This window comes from Furipterus horrens, unplaced genomic scaffold, assembly GCF_987537825.1.
Source record: "Furipterus horrens unplaced genomic scaffold, mFurHor1.1.pri manual_scaffold_2, whole genome shotgun sequence".
Lineage (NCBI taxonomy): Eukaryota > Metazoa > Chordata > Mammalia > Chiroptera > Furipteridae > Furipterus > Furipterus horrens.
The window spans coordinates 37,323,316-37,341,132 of NW_028327172.1; the positions used below are offsets into that span (position 1 = coordinate 37,323,316).

Below are 17,817 nucleotides of genomic sequence, written 5' to 3' on the forward strand. Positions count from 1 at the left end.
AGAAAAGAGGAGGTATGTTCATTGCAACATCATTTACCATAGCCAAGATTTGGAAGCAGCCCAAGTGTTCATCAGTAGATGAGTGGATAAAAAAGCTGTGGTACATTTATATGATGAAATACTACTCAGCTGTAAAAAAAGGGAAATCTCACCCTTTGAAACAGCATGGATAGACCTGGAGTGTATTACGCTAAGGGAAATAAGCTAGTCTAGAAAGACAAATACCATATGATTTCATTTATATGAGGGATCTGATGAACGAAATAAACTAACCAACAGAATAGAAACAGACTCATAGATACAGAGAACAGATTGGCAGCTGTCAGAGGGGAAAGATTAGGGGGATGGATAAAAAAGGTGGAAGGGGTAAGCAAAAAGGAAAAAAAAGAAGGAATTAATCTTTTTGAACATCTATTATATGCCAGGCAGTTTTTGTAGGTGCTTTACTAACATTATTTCATTTAGTCTTTCTTTCGTATCATCCTTATGAGGTTGATATCATTAGTTCATTTTACAGATAAGAAAGTTTGGCAAAAAGGTAATTGTCACCTAATGACCACTTTGGGATTCCAACTCAGGAAGGAGTGTCTTACTTTAATTAAATCAGAGTTGTGGCAAACCAACCATGTTTCTTTTCTTGCTTAGCCATCTATTTTGGAGGCTGGTTAATCCTTGTCATTCTCTTTGAATGGTATCAGGATTTAAACTCAGGAGCATCTGACTCTAATATCTCTGTTTTTTTTTTCAGGAAACCTTGCCATTACATTGTCCAGAAAATTATTATTCCTTCTGTTCCTCAGCAGCAGTCAAGATAAAAACCACAGAGTGAGTGTAAGCCATATTACTTCCCTCTTCCTGGCTAGGTTTTCATTGCAATTTCTTGTCATCATGTGTATTCCTGCTGCCACCTGCTGGCAGCCTCTCACACATCCTGCTATTCTTTGCAAACCCCTCTATAAGATTGGAGAAGCCATTTAACTCTTAAAATAATAATAATGATAATAATAACAACAACAACAACAACAACACAACAACAACAACAACAATAACAACAAAGGCAAGAAACTCAATGCAGACCACCAGCTGGAAAACCTCCCAGAAACTGTTAAGTTCCTAACGGAGGAATAATTCCCATACACCTCTCTTGGGGATAAATCCTTTCTCTTTCAGTCACAGTTTTCATCAGATTTCGTCTGTCTCTAGGTATTGAAAGAACAAATCATGTTATCCAGACCATCTAAATTTGAATGATGGTCTCTTTCTAAATTGAGGTATTTCATGACCCCAGCACATAACACTGACCACTGCGTTGACAATCAACAAACTAGGAGGTCACAGGGCCTTGATTAAGAAAAATCTAAGTAGCTAGCTAAGCTTGGGTTGGCCTCCTGATAGAAAGTGGGCCCCAGGGCAGTCAGGATGCTGCATGTCCTGGTCCTTCATTCCAGGCAGCCAGGACCACCAGAGGAATCCATTGCCTTTGTCAAGGACATCCACCTATAACACACACACACACACACACACACACACACACACACACACACACACACTCTCTTCTACAGAACATAATGACTTGTCTTCTGGGGTGGATTCTTGGACTTTTGTTTTTCTTGGTCTCCCCTTTCTTGACAAGATGTGGGGAGGGAACCCTTCCTGGGGTGGGGAAGCTTATTTCTGGCTGTTGAAAAAAAAAGAAAGAAAGAAAGCAGGAATTGTTGTCACGACAATTAGGAGCTCATCAAAGCCTCATTTTGCTCATCAACCATCATTGCCCTCCGTCCGGCACCCCCGCATGTTCTTCTGATTCAATGCCCGCCTAATGAGTAACTCCAGGAACAAAGGACCCTTTCAGGCTGCCACACATAATTATTAGAGGAGACTTGCATAACTGTCGCAGGCTCCTCGTGTTTTCAGGCCTGTCTCTAAATTTGGTTATTCACAACCTTTATAGCTCAATATTATTGCCTAACTGTGATCATTTTCTAATTATCCTAATAATGCCTATTAAATAATTCCCATTAAATTACTTGAACCAGAGCAGCACAGGCCAGCTCAAATATAACTTAACCTAATAAGCATTGGTCATTCATTAAGCACCAGGGCAATCTCTTAAAGGGGCTGAATAGAATATTAAACTGGAAAGGAATATTATTATTGCCCAAATGTTATTACAAGTTAGAGTGTATTAATTTTGGTGCCTGGTTTGCAAATCTTCCATATGGTTCCCTTTGGGGCTGCTCTCCATGACTTGACTCGTTGAGTCTTTAGCCCCTGGTTGATTTGCATCTGTCACCCACACAAGGACAATCAAGGAGAAAAAGGCCCATAAACTTAACAGGGGAATTAAATTAGCAAGGATATAAAGATAATGAATGGAATCCATCTTCTAGCCAGGTTAACACAACCTTGAAAACACCACAAGCTGTCTGGGTTTCTTTAGCTGAGAAGTCAAAATAGCCTTTCTTTACATCTGGGTTGAGGGAGATTTTCAGAAGTGTGAAAAATTTGGTTTCTAGAATTTAAACCTCAAGCACTGAAGATCAGAGAGTCAGTTTTTTAAAAGTCTATGTATGTGGATATTAATATTTTATAAAATAGTATCACGTAGCATCTATCATCCATAATCTGGGAGACACTTTGCCCACAGATACCCTTAATTCTCAAAATGACCTGATACCATGGAGATTATTTGTTCCATTTTTCAGAGATAGGAATATGGGACAAGAGAGGTTAAGTGATTTCCCCAGGACCACACAGCCCAAAGGCAATAGAACAGAATTTGAACCCAGTGCTTTTTGATGCCTATAATTCTACTTGCCCTATTACTCCACACTGCCTCCCTGGCAAACTGAAACATGCCCTAACTTTGCAGTTGTATCCTTTTTATTTGTAAGACTCTCACTGAAATAAGTGGATTCCTGAAGAAAAGTGCCAGAGCTTTCTTGATTGGGAATATGACCAAACATCAAACAAGGAAAGATGACCATACCAAAGGTCCCAAAAGCAGCTGTAAAGACAGGCAGCGACTCTCACTCCAAGCAGCAAGAAACGGTTATTTTTTTGTGACAAATCCTACTTCTGAAGAGTGGATTTAGGTTTTCTTTGTAAGAAAATGCATAGTATATTTCATTAAGAAAAGGAACAAATATGTATTCATCATCTACCCCATCCATCCCATAGTCAGGGCACTAGGCTAGAGCTTCCACACAAATTGTTTTAGCCAATCCACACCACAAGTCCAAGAAACAGCTATGATTATCACTCCTACCTCACAAACATGGAAACTAAGGCACAGAGGGGTAGTCTGACTCCAGTGTTCCCTGTTCTCCAGAAACAAATTCTCCATACAGCTAATAAAGCTGAAACCATGGGGCCCCTCACTTGGATGGACCCCTTGCAAGGCTGTGGGAGCAGCGGCCCTCGCACTTTTGCGGGCATAACATTGTATGAGCTTCAGTCGTCACAAAATCTGGGTCTGCCCTGCAAGCATCATCACTCTCAAATAACAGAACTTTGAAGAGAAGTGAAATGCTAACCTTTCACTATGTTGTTTAACAAGTAACACATTTTCATGGTTGCACAGAGAGATGTGTGTTTTTAGTGTTCAGTTTTTCACACTTTATATCCGAAATATAAAGGGCTAAAGACATCATGTCACAAAGCTAGAGAGACAATACTTTCCACAAACTCTAAGGCCCCCTCTAATTCACTAGCCACACAAATGCTGGGTGGTTTCCCAAAAAGTGTAGGTTCTGGAAGTCATCCTTTACCTCAGAACCCTTTGCTGGCTCCTCATGTGTCAAGGCAGTTCACGTCCTTTCACATATGGCCTTTGCAGGTGCTGTTCCCTCTGCCAGAACAATCTCCTCACTTCCCAGTTAACCCCTGTTCCTCCCCTGGTTCTCATCCTAATAGGTCACCCCTTCCAGGAAGCCCAACTTGACTGCTCCTCTCTCAGGATCCATTAGGAACCCCTTGGCTCTGTTCACATGCACCTGACAGCTTGTTCCTACCCCAGCACTTGCCTTCCTGTATGGTAGTTTATTTCTCTACATGTCTGTGTCCTTCAGTGGACTGTAAAGTTCTCAAAGGCAGAAACGGTGTCATGTTCATCATTATGGACCCACTGTCTTCATGTTCAACATATGGTAGGTCATCACCAAATGAATTCTGTTTAGATCTGAGAATCTGAAGCTATTGGTAAAATAGTTATCATTTAGTGCTTTACCTGTGCCAGGCAATGTGCTAGTTTATGTATATGTGTATAAATGTATATGTTATTTATATGTACACATGTATATGTATATATAGGTATAGATGTATATATACACATCTAAATGAATACACACACACATATATATAAATAATTTCTTCTTCAGTTCTTATATCAGCTCTGTAAGGTAAGAAATCACTATTATCTCCATTTTAGAGGAGAAAATAAAGTTCACAAAAAATTAAAACATGACTGGCCCAATGTCATATGTGCATAAAGGGAGAAACCAGGATTTTTACTTTATGCCAGGGCTTTGAATCACTACCAACACTGCTTGAATGTACAAATATTTCTCCTGAATTTATCCTAAGCCCTGAATTACAAAGAGCATTCACATTAGCAGACAACTGGGCAGACCAGAAACCCAGCAACACCAGAGCCCCTAAGGATTGCAGATGGGACTGCCACGGTGACTGTGAAAGTGTGAAGCAGTTGTGGCTTTCACACTGTATGTTGATGTTGACAGAGGGTGACAAAGTCTCACTGTTTTGCCCAGACAGGCTAGACCAGCACTGTTCTCAGACCGCAGCCACGGGATCCCTCGGAAAGCCTACCTGCTTCTCCTCTGAGCGCCTTCTCCAGCCTCACACCCTGGATCTCGGAGGCCCTCTGCCGCTCCTCCACCTCCTCCAGCTGCCTCTGGATGGCCTGCAATGCCAGGGTCTTATGTCACACGGGGACTCTCAGTGTGCAGCCCCACACTTTCCAAGAGGAAGAAGTCCTTTCCCACGTGATGTCACCTCCTTGATGGAAGGGGTCAGAACCTTTGAATTCTCAGACAACTAGAACTGGCGGTTTCCCTTCTTTAGCACGAAGACATAAAGCAAGGTGTCTGAGTATCAGGTCAGTTTGTTTGCCCCCAAGTAGATGCTAAAATGGCCCCCTTCGACCAGGCCGGCCACACAGACATGCTCTCAGGCAGAGGCTGCTGGGCTAGGCTGATGGAGTCTTCGACTATGGTCTTGGCCAAAGCACTGCAACGGCAGCCACCCCTCAGAGTAGGGCAGGTGCTCTGGGTGCAAACACAGAGCACGCTCACATTCCATTTTCCCAAGAAGACCCAGCAGATGCCTCCCTGGAAGTTGGCCTGGAGCAGGAGAACTGGGCCAGTTCCTGGGGCTGGTGGTTCCTTTCTCGGTCAGTCCAGCTGCTTCCTCCGCTACAGATCGTACCTATTCCTTCACTGCACCACGGGGCTAATGCTCAGGGGCCTTTTCCTATGCAAGTGCATGGTGTCATTGTTACTAGCACGTTATTAAGAAGCAAGATGTTTATCCCATTAAGGGACAACCTCGTACCCTCCTTGGACTCACCATTGGCACCTATTAAGGTTTGGAGTCAGCAGTGGGTTTGCATTTTCATTTTTACTTGCCCTACTAGCTTTTTCTCTCCTGCATATGTTAGGAAGGAAAATTAGGGGGGAAAAAAGCTTTCCTAGGCACATTCTGTTCATCCCACCGATTTTCTCTGTTTTCAGGCACCATGCTGCCAAAAGGCACATCTCTGGGCAGAACAGACTTTGCACCTGGCAGGTCAGGTATATTTAAGGAACCAGCAGCTGTTGGGGCAGGTAGAACACATGTGTGTTCTTTCTCCTCTGCACTACTCCAACTTTGTCTCGCTCCCCTTCCTGCTTAACTCCACACCTTTCTACGTGTCCCCTGGATACAGGGGTGTGATTGCCAAAGCACCTCCAACCCGAGGAAGAGGCCCGAGCAGCCACCTGGCTCCTCCTGTGCCAACTAAGAGTGTTTAAGCCCCAAACATAAAATCCGAAATAGATGGGAATTATATCTAAAACAACTTGTAATTTCATGCCCCCTTCCTCTCTGTCTCTCTTTTAAAGATAATTACATCTTTATAAACCGGTCTCTTGCTGACATGGTGTAGAATTGCAAAAGGAAAGAAAACATTTAAATAACTTTATTACTGATTACTTTGTAATTATGGCTATGTGGTTGTTAAGGAGTTGGTAGAGCCCCCACCCCCACTTCATATGTGGAAGCCCTAACTCCCCAAGTGACTGTATTTGGAGATTGGGACTTTAAAGGAGGTAAATAAGGTTAAATGAGGTCATGAGGGTGGGGCCCTCATCTGATAGGACTGATGTCCTTATAATAAGAGGAAGAGATACCAGAGATTGATTTCTCTTTCTCTGTATCTACACAGAAAGAAAAGGCCATGTGAGGACACAGCAAGGCAGCTCTCTATAAGCCAGGAAAAGAGTCCTCACCCGAAACCCACCCTGAAGGCATCTTGATCTTGAACTCCCAGCCTCCTGAACTGTGAGAGAATCCATTTCTGTTATTTGAGCCATCCACTCTGTGGTGTGCTGTTATGGCAGCCCAGGCTGGCTAATATAGTGGTCATTCTTTAGAAACTAAGGATGAAAATCTCAGAGATTAAAAAGGAATGCAAATTGAGATTCAAAAGGCCATTGTAGTTCTCCTCTTATCACCACCTATTGTCTGGAGTGAAAATATAAGGAGGGAAAATTACTGAGCTTGCCAATCCATAGCATAAAGACTTACCTTGTTCTCAGAAGGGAAAGTTGAAACATTTCAAAGAAACCTGTTTTAGAAATTGAGAGTGGACAGAGGACATTGATGGGAATTTTCCCTGTCCGCTAGATAAAAGGGGCAGCTCCCAAGTCAGTCACTAGGAAGGGTAAAGGAGGTTGAATTAAACTTACTAGAAACAATTTACAGGACTACATGGCTAGATAAAGGGAATAACTGGAGAAAGGAATATAAGGGTACATTGGATTAATATGAATGGTCATCCAAGTTCTTTTGTTCTAAAACCTAACTGTTCTTCAAGGCTGGGTTTGGGGTCCTCAGGGAGAGGAAGAACGCCTTGACTCTCTGCTTCACTGTGCTGGTCTGTGACAGAGGTGGGCAGATCAATTTGGGCAGAAATGTTTGAAGCAGGCCAGGAAATGTATATCAGAATGCTGGATGCTTATGTTGTCAACTACTTTTGAAACAGAGACAACCCCTAATAGTTTTCAGTTCAGCAGAGACACTGGCAGGAAGTTGAGGGAAGGTTGGGTCCCCACAGAGGACACAACTAAGGCCAAGGCCGGGGATGGTTCCTGAGGCCATGTGTTGGCGGTCATTCAGGCTCATTTTGCTGGAAACATGTCTGCAGATGGAAAGGTGGCGGGGAGCCAGATCAACACCTGGGCTCTCCAGGCCCCAGGCCAACACCTGGGCTCTCCAAGCCCCCAGAGTGCCACGAGGGATTGAGCCAGCACCTTTAGAACAGCTGCAAACCTGGTTGCTCAGAGCAGACGAACTGACCTGTCCCCAGCCCACCTCCCCAGTGCAATACAGACATCCAAAGGGCTTTCAGATCCAGATTGCCAAGATCCCAGACCTGCTCACCGATATCAAGTTTTTTTCTGACCTGAGCTTTATGAAGTCTTTTCAATTCTTCTTGCTTAACCAATTGTTGTATTGCTTTTTCCAGCTTCCTTCTTCTTCTAAGCATCTTGCTCTCCTAAAAAAACCAACAGAGAAGAAAAATATATGTCTGAGAAATGGGGTTGAAACTTACAAAATACTGTCATTGGCTTCTGCCCTCTGCAACCAAAACACTGCCTAGCTTCCAGAACAATGAAGGTCCAATAGAAACTTCTGTGATGATGGGAACATTCTATATCTGTGACTGGCTAAAATACAGAAGCCACCAGACACATTGACACTTGAAATGAGGCTAGTGTGATTTAGAAATTGAATTTTAAAGTTTATTTCATTTTAATGAGTTTAAACAGCCACATATGGCTAGTAGGTACTAGACTGGGAAACTGGTGTGTGTGAAGTGGTGTGTGTGTGTGTGTGTGTGTGTGTAGGTATGTAGTTGGGAATGGCTTTATAGAGCGCTGACTTAGTTCAGTTGAAGGCAGGAATAATACAAGAATTATACTCTAGGTGCTACCATAAGGCCCAAGGATAATGAGCCTAACACACACACACACACACACACACACACACACAAGTATACTACCTGTAAATGAGGTAACAACTTTGAGTAGTCCTTAGGTTTCAGTCTACATTGCCTAATTAAACCTGAGAATACAGGAGAATATCTAAATCAAATGAAAAGTTTTCTTCGCTGGAGAGAGGCATAAGATTGCTTCTCTTCCCTACTTCACTTCACTGTACAAATGCATCATTAATGTCACTGGGTTCTCTGTGTGCCTGGGCTTGTATAATACAGGACATTCAAAACTCATGCATTTAAAATAGATGTCTGGATCCTGACAGTGCCATTTGCAGGTTTGAGACACTGGAGAAAGGGGAAGTAGTGGTGTGGCCAGCTCCACCTACTGGCAAGTTGCCAAATTCAAGGAACATTTCTGATTGGGGAAACAGTGGAGGGTAATTGTTGAGCACTGAGAACGGGGTGGGGGTGGGGGGGCAGAGGGGCATGCAAAGCTAGTATCAGCTCCCAGCTGAGCTGCATGCACTTCAGCATGTCATGCACTTTCTGAACTTCAGCGTCCTTTTTAGAGTGATAAGAATGGTTTAATGCCTGCTTTGTAGGGATGTAATAAGGATTAAATGAGATAATGTGTGTATGTATATAGGAGTATACATATTATACATATGTATATACCCTGTATACACAAAATAAATATTCAAATTGGGCTAGTTTTATTATGAGTTTGCCTTCTCTGAGCACACACATCAGTTTTCCATGACAGCATGAGGATTAGAGTATGCTAGAGATTCCTCTTTAGTGGCAGAAACAAATATGGGATGAAAAAATTATTACAGTGACGCTGGTGCCTTGGTATTCAATAACTGTGCCTGAACCAAAAGTTTGCCTATTAAAAGGACCATAAACCCACAGCTGGGGAATAGACCTCAGAGGCCTGACCCTAGGTGCTGCCAGAGGGATGTGGGTTCCTAACAGAGGTTAGAGATTGAGCCTCAAAAGACTAAACCTTTCTAGGGTTTTGTAGATCCTTGTCATTCTGACACCCACTGGTGCTCAGTGATGGAACTTAGTTTTCATAGAATTCCCTTTAGGATCCAGAATCCTAAAGGTCTTGTGCTCCCCTTCATCCTTGGAAGGAGATATTGGCTTTCAGAACTCAAATTTATTCCATATCCTGTCATTTTTATTTCTAGGGGATGACTTCCAGATTGACTGCAAATCACTCTAAACAGAGGTTCCTGGCCATTGGGGTGGGGGCACCCCTCTATTAGGCAGCCCAGATCCTTCTGGAAAGTCTGGGGAGGAGCATGGTGGAGATCACTGGTAATTGTTATCCAGAGACTGTCTAACTCAGTCTATGAAGAGTCAGTTCGTTTATTTAACAACTATCTCTTGAGCTTAAAATCTACTAACCTACATAATAAACACCAGCATTTATTGTTATGTGCCAGACACTGAACTGATTACATGTGTCATCTTAACTATTCCTCAAATTAGACTTATTTTATAGATAAGAAAATCAAAACTCAGAGAAGTGAAATAACTTGCCCAAGATGATATGCACGCAGGGCCGGGAGGGAAGCCCGGGTAACCTGAATCCAACATCCACATTTTCATCTAGTGTTTCACCTTTCCTGTACCAGATACCATGCAGGCACATCAAGGGCTCCTGCTTTATAGAAATGGCAAAGTTTTCCCCTAAATTAAGAACATTTAATACAATTTCAAGGGAGGCTGCTTTGCCAGCACTTCCCAAGAGCAAAGCTGCCATCCCCCAACTGCTTTATCAAGAATCGTCAAAACAGAACCTAGAGGAGGAAAGAGAGCCCTTTGTTGCTTTTTATTAAAAGATGTTGACACAGAAATGAAGGATGATTTATTAACGCTCAGATAGCCTCACGAGGTGCCAGGCACGGTTCTTATATACTCACTGATGGTGATGACGAGACAGAGAGGAAAAGAAAGAGACTAAAGGATAGAGAAGAAACAGATAAAGGCCAAGAAAGGAGACCTCTGGTAGGACAAGGACAAGCTGCTTGTCCCAGTCTCAGATCCAGAGCTGGTTTGGGAGCAGAGCCGGTGATGGGGGGCTGGGGTGGGTGTTGTGGTGGGAGGCAAAGCAGAGGGAAGTGGTGGAGTGTGCACATCCTGTCTCCCGTTTCCTATGCAAAGGTTCATTTGAGCTGACATGGGTTCTGTGCCACACATCTGGGGACACACCTGTATGGGACAGAAGAGATAAGGAAACCAGAAAGGGGGGAAAACTCCCCTTGTTCCTTCACTGTGAGCCCGTGGGGAGTCCTTGGCCAGTTTTCCTTCCTGTAAGAGCAGCCAGGGCAGCGGCAGCCAGGTGAAGAAAGCAGACTTTACCTCGCTGTGAGCTAAAGTGAGGACTGGCTCTGTTCTGGGACCGCAGGAGGACAAGGAGCTATCTGCAAGGCTTGCCTTAGGTATCATGGTCTTCCTATTTGGACGGGTTTGGTCCACGCCATTCTTGTATTCTCCATAAATGTCAGGATGGCTGATGCTCATTGGAATACAAAAGTAACTAGGGTCACTCAAAAAGATGAGAGGGGCAGTACAGAAAACCTAGAAGTCAACACACACATAGAGACTACTCAGAGACTCCCACAGGAGCCTATACATACTCTCGTTCTTGTTTTTTCTCTCTCTCGGACACACACACACACACACACACACACACACATGCATGCACACACAGCCCCCTCCTGACTGGCCCCTGGGGAGCTGGAACCCCTGAGTGACTTGAGATGAAGCCAAAGCTCCTAGTGCCAGATACGGAAAAGTTGAGTCTAAGTAAATAAATCTGGTTCTCTCCCTTTCTCCTCAGGTCCTCACTGCTCCAAAAAAATAAACATGGCCAGAGCAGTGAACTGCATCTCTGTCCACCCGGGAAGCATTTTAGGTCCATCCATTCATCACCCCACCGCAGTGAAACCACTCCAGCCTCAGTGGACAAAAAAAGCAAGAGTGGGCTTATGTCATGGGATGTATATCTCTGTGTATGGGACATACAGGTCCATTTAAAGACATATGACAATATTTGTGCTTCTTAATCAATGGGTATGGGAGTTATTAAAGTGTTCTCCAGAAACACTACATTCATTAAGCAAGGAGCGGGGACTTGCCATCTCCCCAGCCAGCATATGACTGGTCCCTTCCTACACGCAACTGCGTGGTTCAGTTCATATTTCTCATTAGAATAAGCATAACATTTCCTATGCAATCTGTCTCAAGTACTTCTTAAATGAAGCTGTGCTTCCCCCAGGGACATATGCATCTGCATGTTGTAATTTTGTCAATAGTTTGCTTGTTGGACCACAAATTAAACCCACTTTTAAGAGCTGTAGTCACCAAATGGTTTCAAGTAAACATGTCAGGATTTTTCCCTCCCCCATTTTATATCTCTGAGAAAGGCAAGCTTATAAAAAAGTTAACAACAAAAAAGAGGTAATTTGGGGGGTATTCCCGGTAAAAAGAGCAGTTGCTAGCCGACGTAAGGACGCGCAATCCTTTGAATGAAACCACTGCAGCTGGAGCCCATGTTGGGTCTCAGATCTGGAGGGTAAACAGCCCTGCAAGCCAAGGCCCCCTTTGGATTCACCAAATGTTTTGTTTTGTTTTTTTACCTTTGACTGCAAGGAAAATTGGGGATCAAATTCTTCATCTCCAGAAGAAGAGGAGGTGGAAGAGGCAGCGCATGTCACCTGTGCCCTGCTGGGGATGTCCTTGGGACCTGAAAGGGGAACAGAAGAACTCACTGAACTCCTAGCTTCTTTTCTTACTTAGTGACCCAAAGCTGCCTCTCCCTTCTCCCCTCCACCCCGCTTCTCTCCCTCCCTGCCCTCCCCTCACTGCACCTGCCGTGAGCATGAGGAGGCAGTACCTAAGGGCAACTGAAAATTTGGCCCTCCACGTTAATTACATTTCTGGGTCCCTGCCAAGAGCTTTGCAGCTCTCTCTTCGCCTTAAAAATAAAGGTATTATGCAGAAATCAATTAATTCCTTAAACACCATTTATATGGTGTGTTGCTTGAATGCATTCAGAGATGAAATCTATTATTAAAATGCTTGTCTGAAGTTAGCTGAGTTACCTAAATACTTGTGTAAGGTTTGTTCTGCAGAGTAATTGAATGCAAAAAAAAAGAAAAAAGAAAAAGAAAAAGTCAGAGCCAGCTCTTAAACAAATCGCCCTTCTGCGGCTCACAGCATCTGGTACCCATTTTTACTACATGACATCTGCTCAGTGTAAAAGAGCTGGCGTCAGAATGTCTGGTCATAGAAAAAAAATCCCAAATGTAATCAGAAGCAAAAGGACTCTAAGCCGAAGGTTTTATCACATAGTCTCATGCAACATAAATATTTCATTAATTATGGCTAAACAAATGCCACTTTTATTTTCCCAACTTGCAGATATTATCACATCATCGAAGTGATGATTCAAATGCCAGGAAAGGCAGTTTAAGATAGGGAGGGCTCCACAATGCAGGGCCCAGGGGAGAGCCAAAGTCGAGGGGACATGCCAGCTCTGAACAAGAGGTAGATGGTTCGTGCCCACGCTCACTAGAATCTCTTTGTGATCTGGCTGGGGACCACGTGTGAGAAAGTCTTCCAGGTGCCACAGGAGGCTTTTATTCTCCTCAGCAAGAACATCTGCCCCTACACATCAACCTGATGCAGAGTTAATGATTAATATGTGGATTAACACACTCTGGACACTGAATATCAGAACTAGCTAGGACTCCATGATAGGAAATGTACCAATTTTTAGTCTGCCGTGGGTGTTTATACCTGAGTAGAAATATGTATTGGGTGGGGAAGCAATTTCAAGCCAGCTAACATTCCCTCCAGTCTGCCTTTTCCTCTCCATAATTTTCAGCTATTTACTCCAGTGGGAGAGGCCAAGTTTATAAAAATAAAAATAATTTGAACCTCTAGGAGCACATTTACATATGCTGTTATTCCAGGCAAAATGATGCAAAACATCTATATAATAACACAGCCTCTCAGGGGAGGGAAGTGACTGTTTTCCACTTTAATTTGCCAGGTGGGAACGCTCAGGTGAGGAGGGACTCAGGGGGCAGCATGACCATGGAAGGAGGCCTTGTTCATGATGAGCTGAGATTGCTCCCTAGTTGCAGCGGTAAATCACCACCCAGTAATTTAGTCTGAATGTGTGAGTTTGAGGAATTAACTTTTACCTCCCAGGGTTTCTGGGAATCACGATTTTCTAACTCGCAGTGTTGTACTGCAAGGTTAAAAAGCATCCATGTGACGAGTCTCACACACGGCCTGGTTTACTGGAGGTGCTTAAACATCCTGTGCCATCAGCATTAGCAACAGCTGCTGCTTCACCGTTGTCATTGATCAAAATTAACAGTACTGCAATATTAGTAACACTGCCTGATATGCCTCCATTTCATGACAAAAACTATAACGAGGTAAGGGTAAAACATTTTTTAACTCTCAAAAACAGATTTAATACTCCCATTGAATTTCATGTTGAAATTGAGGAGAAGATGTTTCTAAACGCAATGCATTTCTTAAACTTCTGACCAAGTTACATAAAGTGATATAGATGCCTCTGAATCTCTTCATCTTTACCCTCTTCCGTCGTAGAACCATCCATTCTAGGCATTCACTTTTCATTTGCAGAGTTAAAAAAAATTTGGCAGCATTGTTTCACTCTGGCTATAATGGAGTGACTCATGCTGGGGTTGATCTCCCACCACGAAGCCCTAGAAGTCAGGACAAAATATGGGAAGCAGCTGTTTCCAGGCATTGGACAATGGGAAATGCAGAACTGCGGTAAAGGTGAGAACAGAAACCAATGAGGTAAGCCCTGCCATCACAAAAGCTTCCTCCACCTAGAGGTGCTTTCTTTCAGATCACCATGTTGGTAGGAAGAACCTTAAGAGAGCATAACTGAGTCATTGGGTAGAGAAGACAGAGATCAGAGTCTGAGAAGGCTGGGGCAGCTGGAATCTGTGAGGGAGAGTAATGGAGAGGAGGGAGCTATGCAGAAAAAGAAGTTCAGAGCTCAGCACAGAGGTCCCCTTGAGTCTATTGTTTACCAGTAAACTACTGATGCACAGAGAGACACTGCATGAGGCTGGGCAAATAACTGCTGGGGAGTAAGAGGCTAAAGAAGATCCAAAGCTTTTGCAGGACTGGGAAATGTTCGAGTTCCACCCAGCCAGGTTAGAGCAAATACAGAGGGCATTAGCAGAGACCATAGAGGAGTCCCACTTTAGTCACAGAGATAAACAAGCCCTAGAGTAAAGATCATTATAGATTCACTGTAATATGCTTAAAAATAAGCCTTGGAAGAAATAAGTTGATCAGCAAGTACTTCACTGCCTTTCTATACATTCTTTACTGCCTTAAATGTTCTTTAAATAAATGTTCTTTTAAATAAAATCTAGACACAAAATCTAGCTGCTTAATCCTAACCCTAACCTTAACCCATCCTCATGCTCAGAGCGTGTTGAATCCCACATCCACAGGGACAGAATTCTGTTCCTGACCCTTTTTAACTTCACCCTCTGTAACTCTTCATCAGGCTGTTCATCTGTATCCTTTATCATATCCTTTATAATAAACTGGTAAGTATATTTTTTATTTAGTTCTGTGCCATTCCAGCAAATTATTGAACCAAAGAAGTGGGTTGTGGGAATCCCTATTTACAGCCAGTTGGTCAGAAATACAAATGACAAACATAAGGATACAGAAGGTTTGAGCAAACACTACTAATACATTTGATCTAATTGATAAGTATATGTAGGACAACACCCCTCAAGAACTAGAGGATATACATTTTTCTTATCTAGAGCACACAGAACATTTACTAAATTGGTGCTATGTCAAAACATTAAGTATCAACAAAATTCAAAGTATTAAAATCATACATAGTAGTATTCTGACAATAGTAATATTAAGTTAGAAATTAATGACACTGGGAAATTTCAAAATGAGATTGCCAGATGGGAATGCTCAGGTGAACCAATACTTTTCTAACAACCTATAGATCAAAGAAGAACTAAAAATAAATGTAAAGTGATGACTAAAAATGGCATAACAAAATGACCAGGATGCAGCTAACACAGTGAATACAGGGAAATTTGGAGCTTTAAATATACACATTATGCAAAAGAAAAGTTGAGAATTAATGTTCTAAGTTCTTTTTCAAGAAGAATAGAAAAAGAACCAGCAGTTGAATCTGAAGAAACTAAAAGGAAGAAAATAATCAAGATAAGAGACTATGAAAGACAATAAAGACAAAGAAGGAATAAAATAGAAGATAAACAAAGCAAAAATTTGATTCTTAAAAAGACAAATAAAGTTGATAACCTCCTATAGGGAATAACTAAGACTTCCAGTCACAATGGAGGCATAGGTAGATATGCTTTGCCTCCTTGCACAAGCACAGAGAGAATTACAGCTAAATCTCAAAACAAATAACACCCAGAACTGTCATAAAATCAAACTGTATGGAAACCTGACAACCAAGGATGTAAAGAAGCCACACTCATCCAGATGGGTAGGAGGGACAGAGATATGGAGATGGACGAAGAGGTGAGGAGACCTGGTGCAGTGCAGAGAGGCAGCAGGGGTGGTAGAACAGGTGGTCCCACATTCATAGGTGATAGATAAAAATTGGGAGGGATACATTGGGAGTGAGCGATCCCAGCTCCAGGCCAAAGCGCACAGCCCAGGGTTCCAGCACTGGGAAGATAGATCCCCATAACTTCTGGCTGTAAAACCAGTGGAGGTTGGGGCAGTGGGAGAAATTGCTGGATTTTTAGGAGGCTCTGCTTAAAGGGCCTGCATGGCCTTAAAACATACACAAACCCACCCACTCTGAGAATCACCACCAGGGCAACAGCTAGAAGGGTATCAATCACATACCAGAAATGGGTAAAGTGACTGGAAATAGGGCGAGTACCAGGAAAACCTCTGAGCCCTCCCCCGACACAGAACCACAAAGTGATGAAGCAGGATGCCTCACCCTAGCAACTACCTAAATCTCCACCCCACACAATTTATGGGTGCCTTTTCTACAATAGGCAACACTACTAAGAGAGAGAGTCAAAGCAGCTCTCTGTAATACACAGAAACAAACACAGGGAAGCTGCCAAATTGAGGATTCAAAGAAATATGGCCCTAATGAAAGAACAGAACAAAATCCCAGAAAAAGAACTAAACAAAACGGAGGTAACCAACCTATCAGATGCAGAGTTCAAAACACTGGTTATAAGGATGCTCAGAGAATTCATTGAGTACAACAAGAATATAAAGGAAGAAATGAAGTCTACACTAAGTGAAATAAAGAAAAATCTACAGGGAACCATCAGTGAAGGGGAGAAAGCCAGGATTAAAATCAATGATTTGGAACATAAGGAAGACATAAGCATTCAACCAGAACAGCAAGAATAAAAAAATTTTTTTTAAAAATGAGGATTATATAAGGACCTTCTGGGACATCTCCAAATGTACCAACATCCGAATCATAGGAATGCCAGAAGGAGAAGAGGAATAGCAAGAAATTGAAAACTTTGAAAAAACAATGAAAGGAAACTTCCCTAATTTGGTGAAGAAAATAGATTTACAAGTCCAGGAAGCACAGAGTCTCAAACAAGTTGGACCTAAAGAGCACCACACTAAGACACATCATAATTAAAATGCCAAAGGTTAAAAGTAAAGAGAGAATCTTAAAAGCAGCAAGAGAAAAGCAGAGAGTTACCTACAAAGGAGTTCCCATAAGAGTGTCAACTGATTTCTCAAAAGAATCTTTGCAGGCAAGAAGGGGCTGGCAAGAAGTATTCAAAGTAATGAAAAGCAAGGACCCACAACTTAGATTACTCTATCCAGCAAGGCTTTCATTTAGAATGGAAGGGCAGATAAAGTGCTTCCCAGACAAGGTAAAGCTAAAGGAGTTCATCAGCACCAAGCCATTATTACATGAAATGTTAAAGGGACTTATTTAAGAAAATGAAGAAGAGCAAAACCATGAACATTAAAATGACAACAAGTTCCCAACTATCAACATCTGAATCTAAAATAAACAAACAAACAACAACAAAAAAAGTAAGCAAACAACCAGAACAGGAACAGAATCATACAGAATCATAGATATGGAGATCATTTGGAGGGTTATCAGGTGGGAGGCAGAAAGGGGAGAATGGGGGAAAAAGTGCAGGGATCAAGAAGCATAATTGGTAGGTACAAAATAGACAGGGGGATGTTAAAAATGATAAAGAAAATGGAGAAGTTAGAGAACTTATATGCATGACCCATGGAAATGAACTAAGGGTGGGGGTGTGGGTATTGCTGGAGGGAAGGGAGGTACTGGCCAGAGGGTGGTAAAAGGGGAAAAAATTGGGACAACTGTAATAGCATAGTCAATAAAATATACTTTAAAAAATTAAATAAAATTTAAAAATTAAAAAAATAAAAATAATAAGAGAACTAAGAAAACAGAGAAAAAACACAAATTAGCAATATTGGAAATGAAAAAGTACTACAGGAAGCTATTATATAAACTATTTTATGACAATAAATTTGAAAATTTAGATAAA

At 42.3% G+C, this 17,817-nt stretch overlaps 1 protein-coding gene across 1 annotated transcript in view; it reads right to left on the reverse strand.

Moving 5' to 3' along the window:
• The window catches only part of MICAL2 (microtubule associated monooxygenase, calponin and LIM domain containing 2), a 205,382-nt gene that overhangs the window by 19,682 nt on the left and 167,883 nt on the right, over positions 1 to 17,817 (reverse strand). The window contains exons 31-33 of the mRNA XM_090264022.1: positions 11,869 to 11,975; positions 7,682 to 7,774; positions 4,828 to 4,921 (exon numbers count right to left, since the gene is read on the reverse strand). Coding sequence (XP_090120148.1) covers positions 4,828 to 4,921; positions 7,682 to 7,774; positions 11,869 to 11,975 — 294 coding nt within the window. The remainder of the gene's footprint in view (positions 1 to 4,827; positions 4,922 to 7,681; positions 7,775 to 11,868; positions 11,976 to 17,817) is intronic.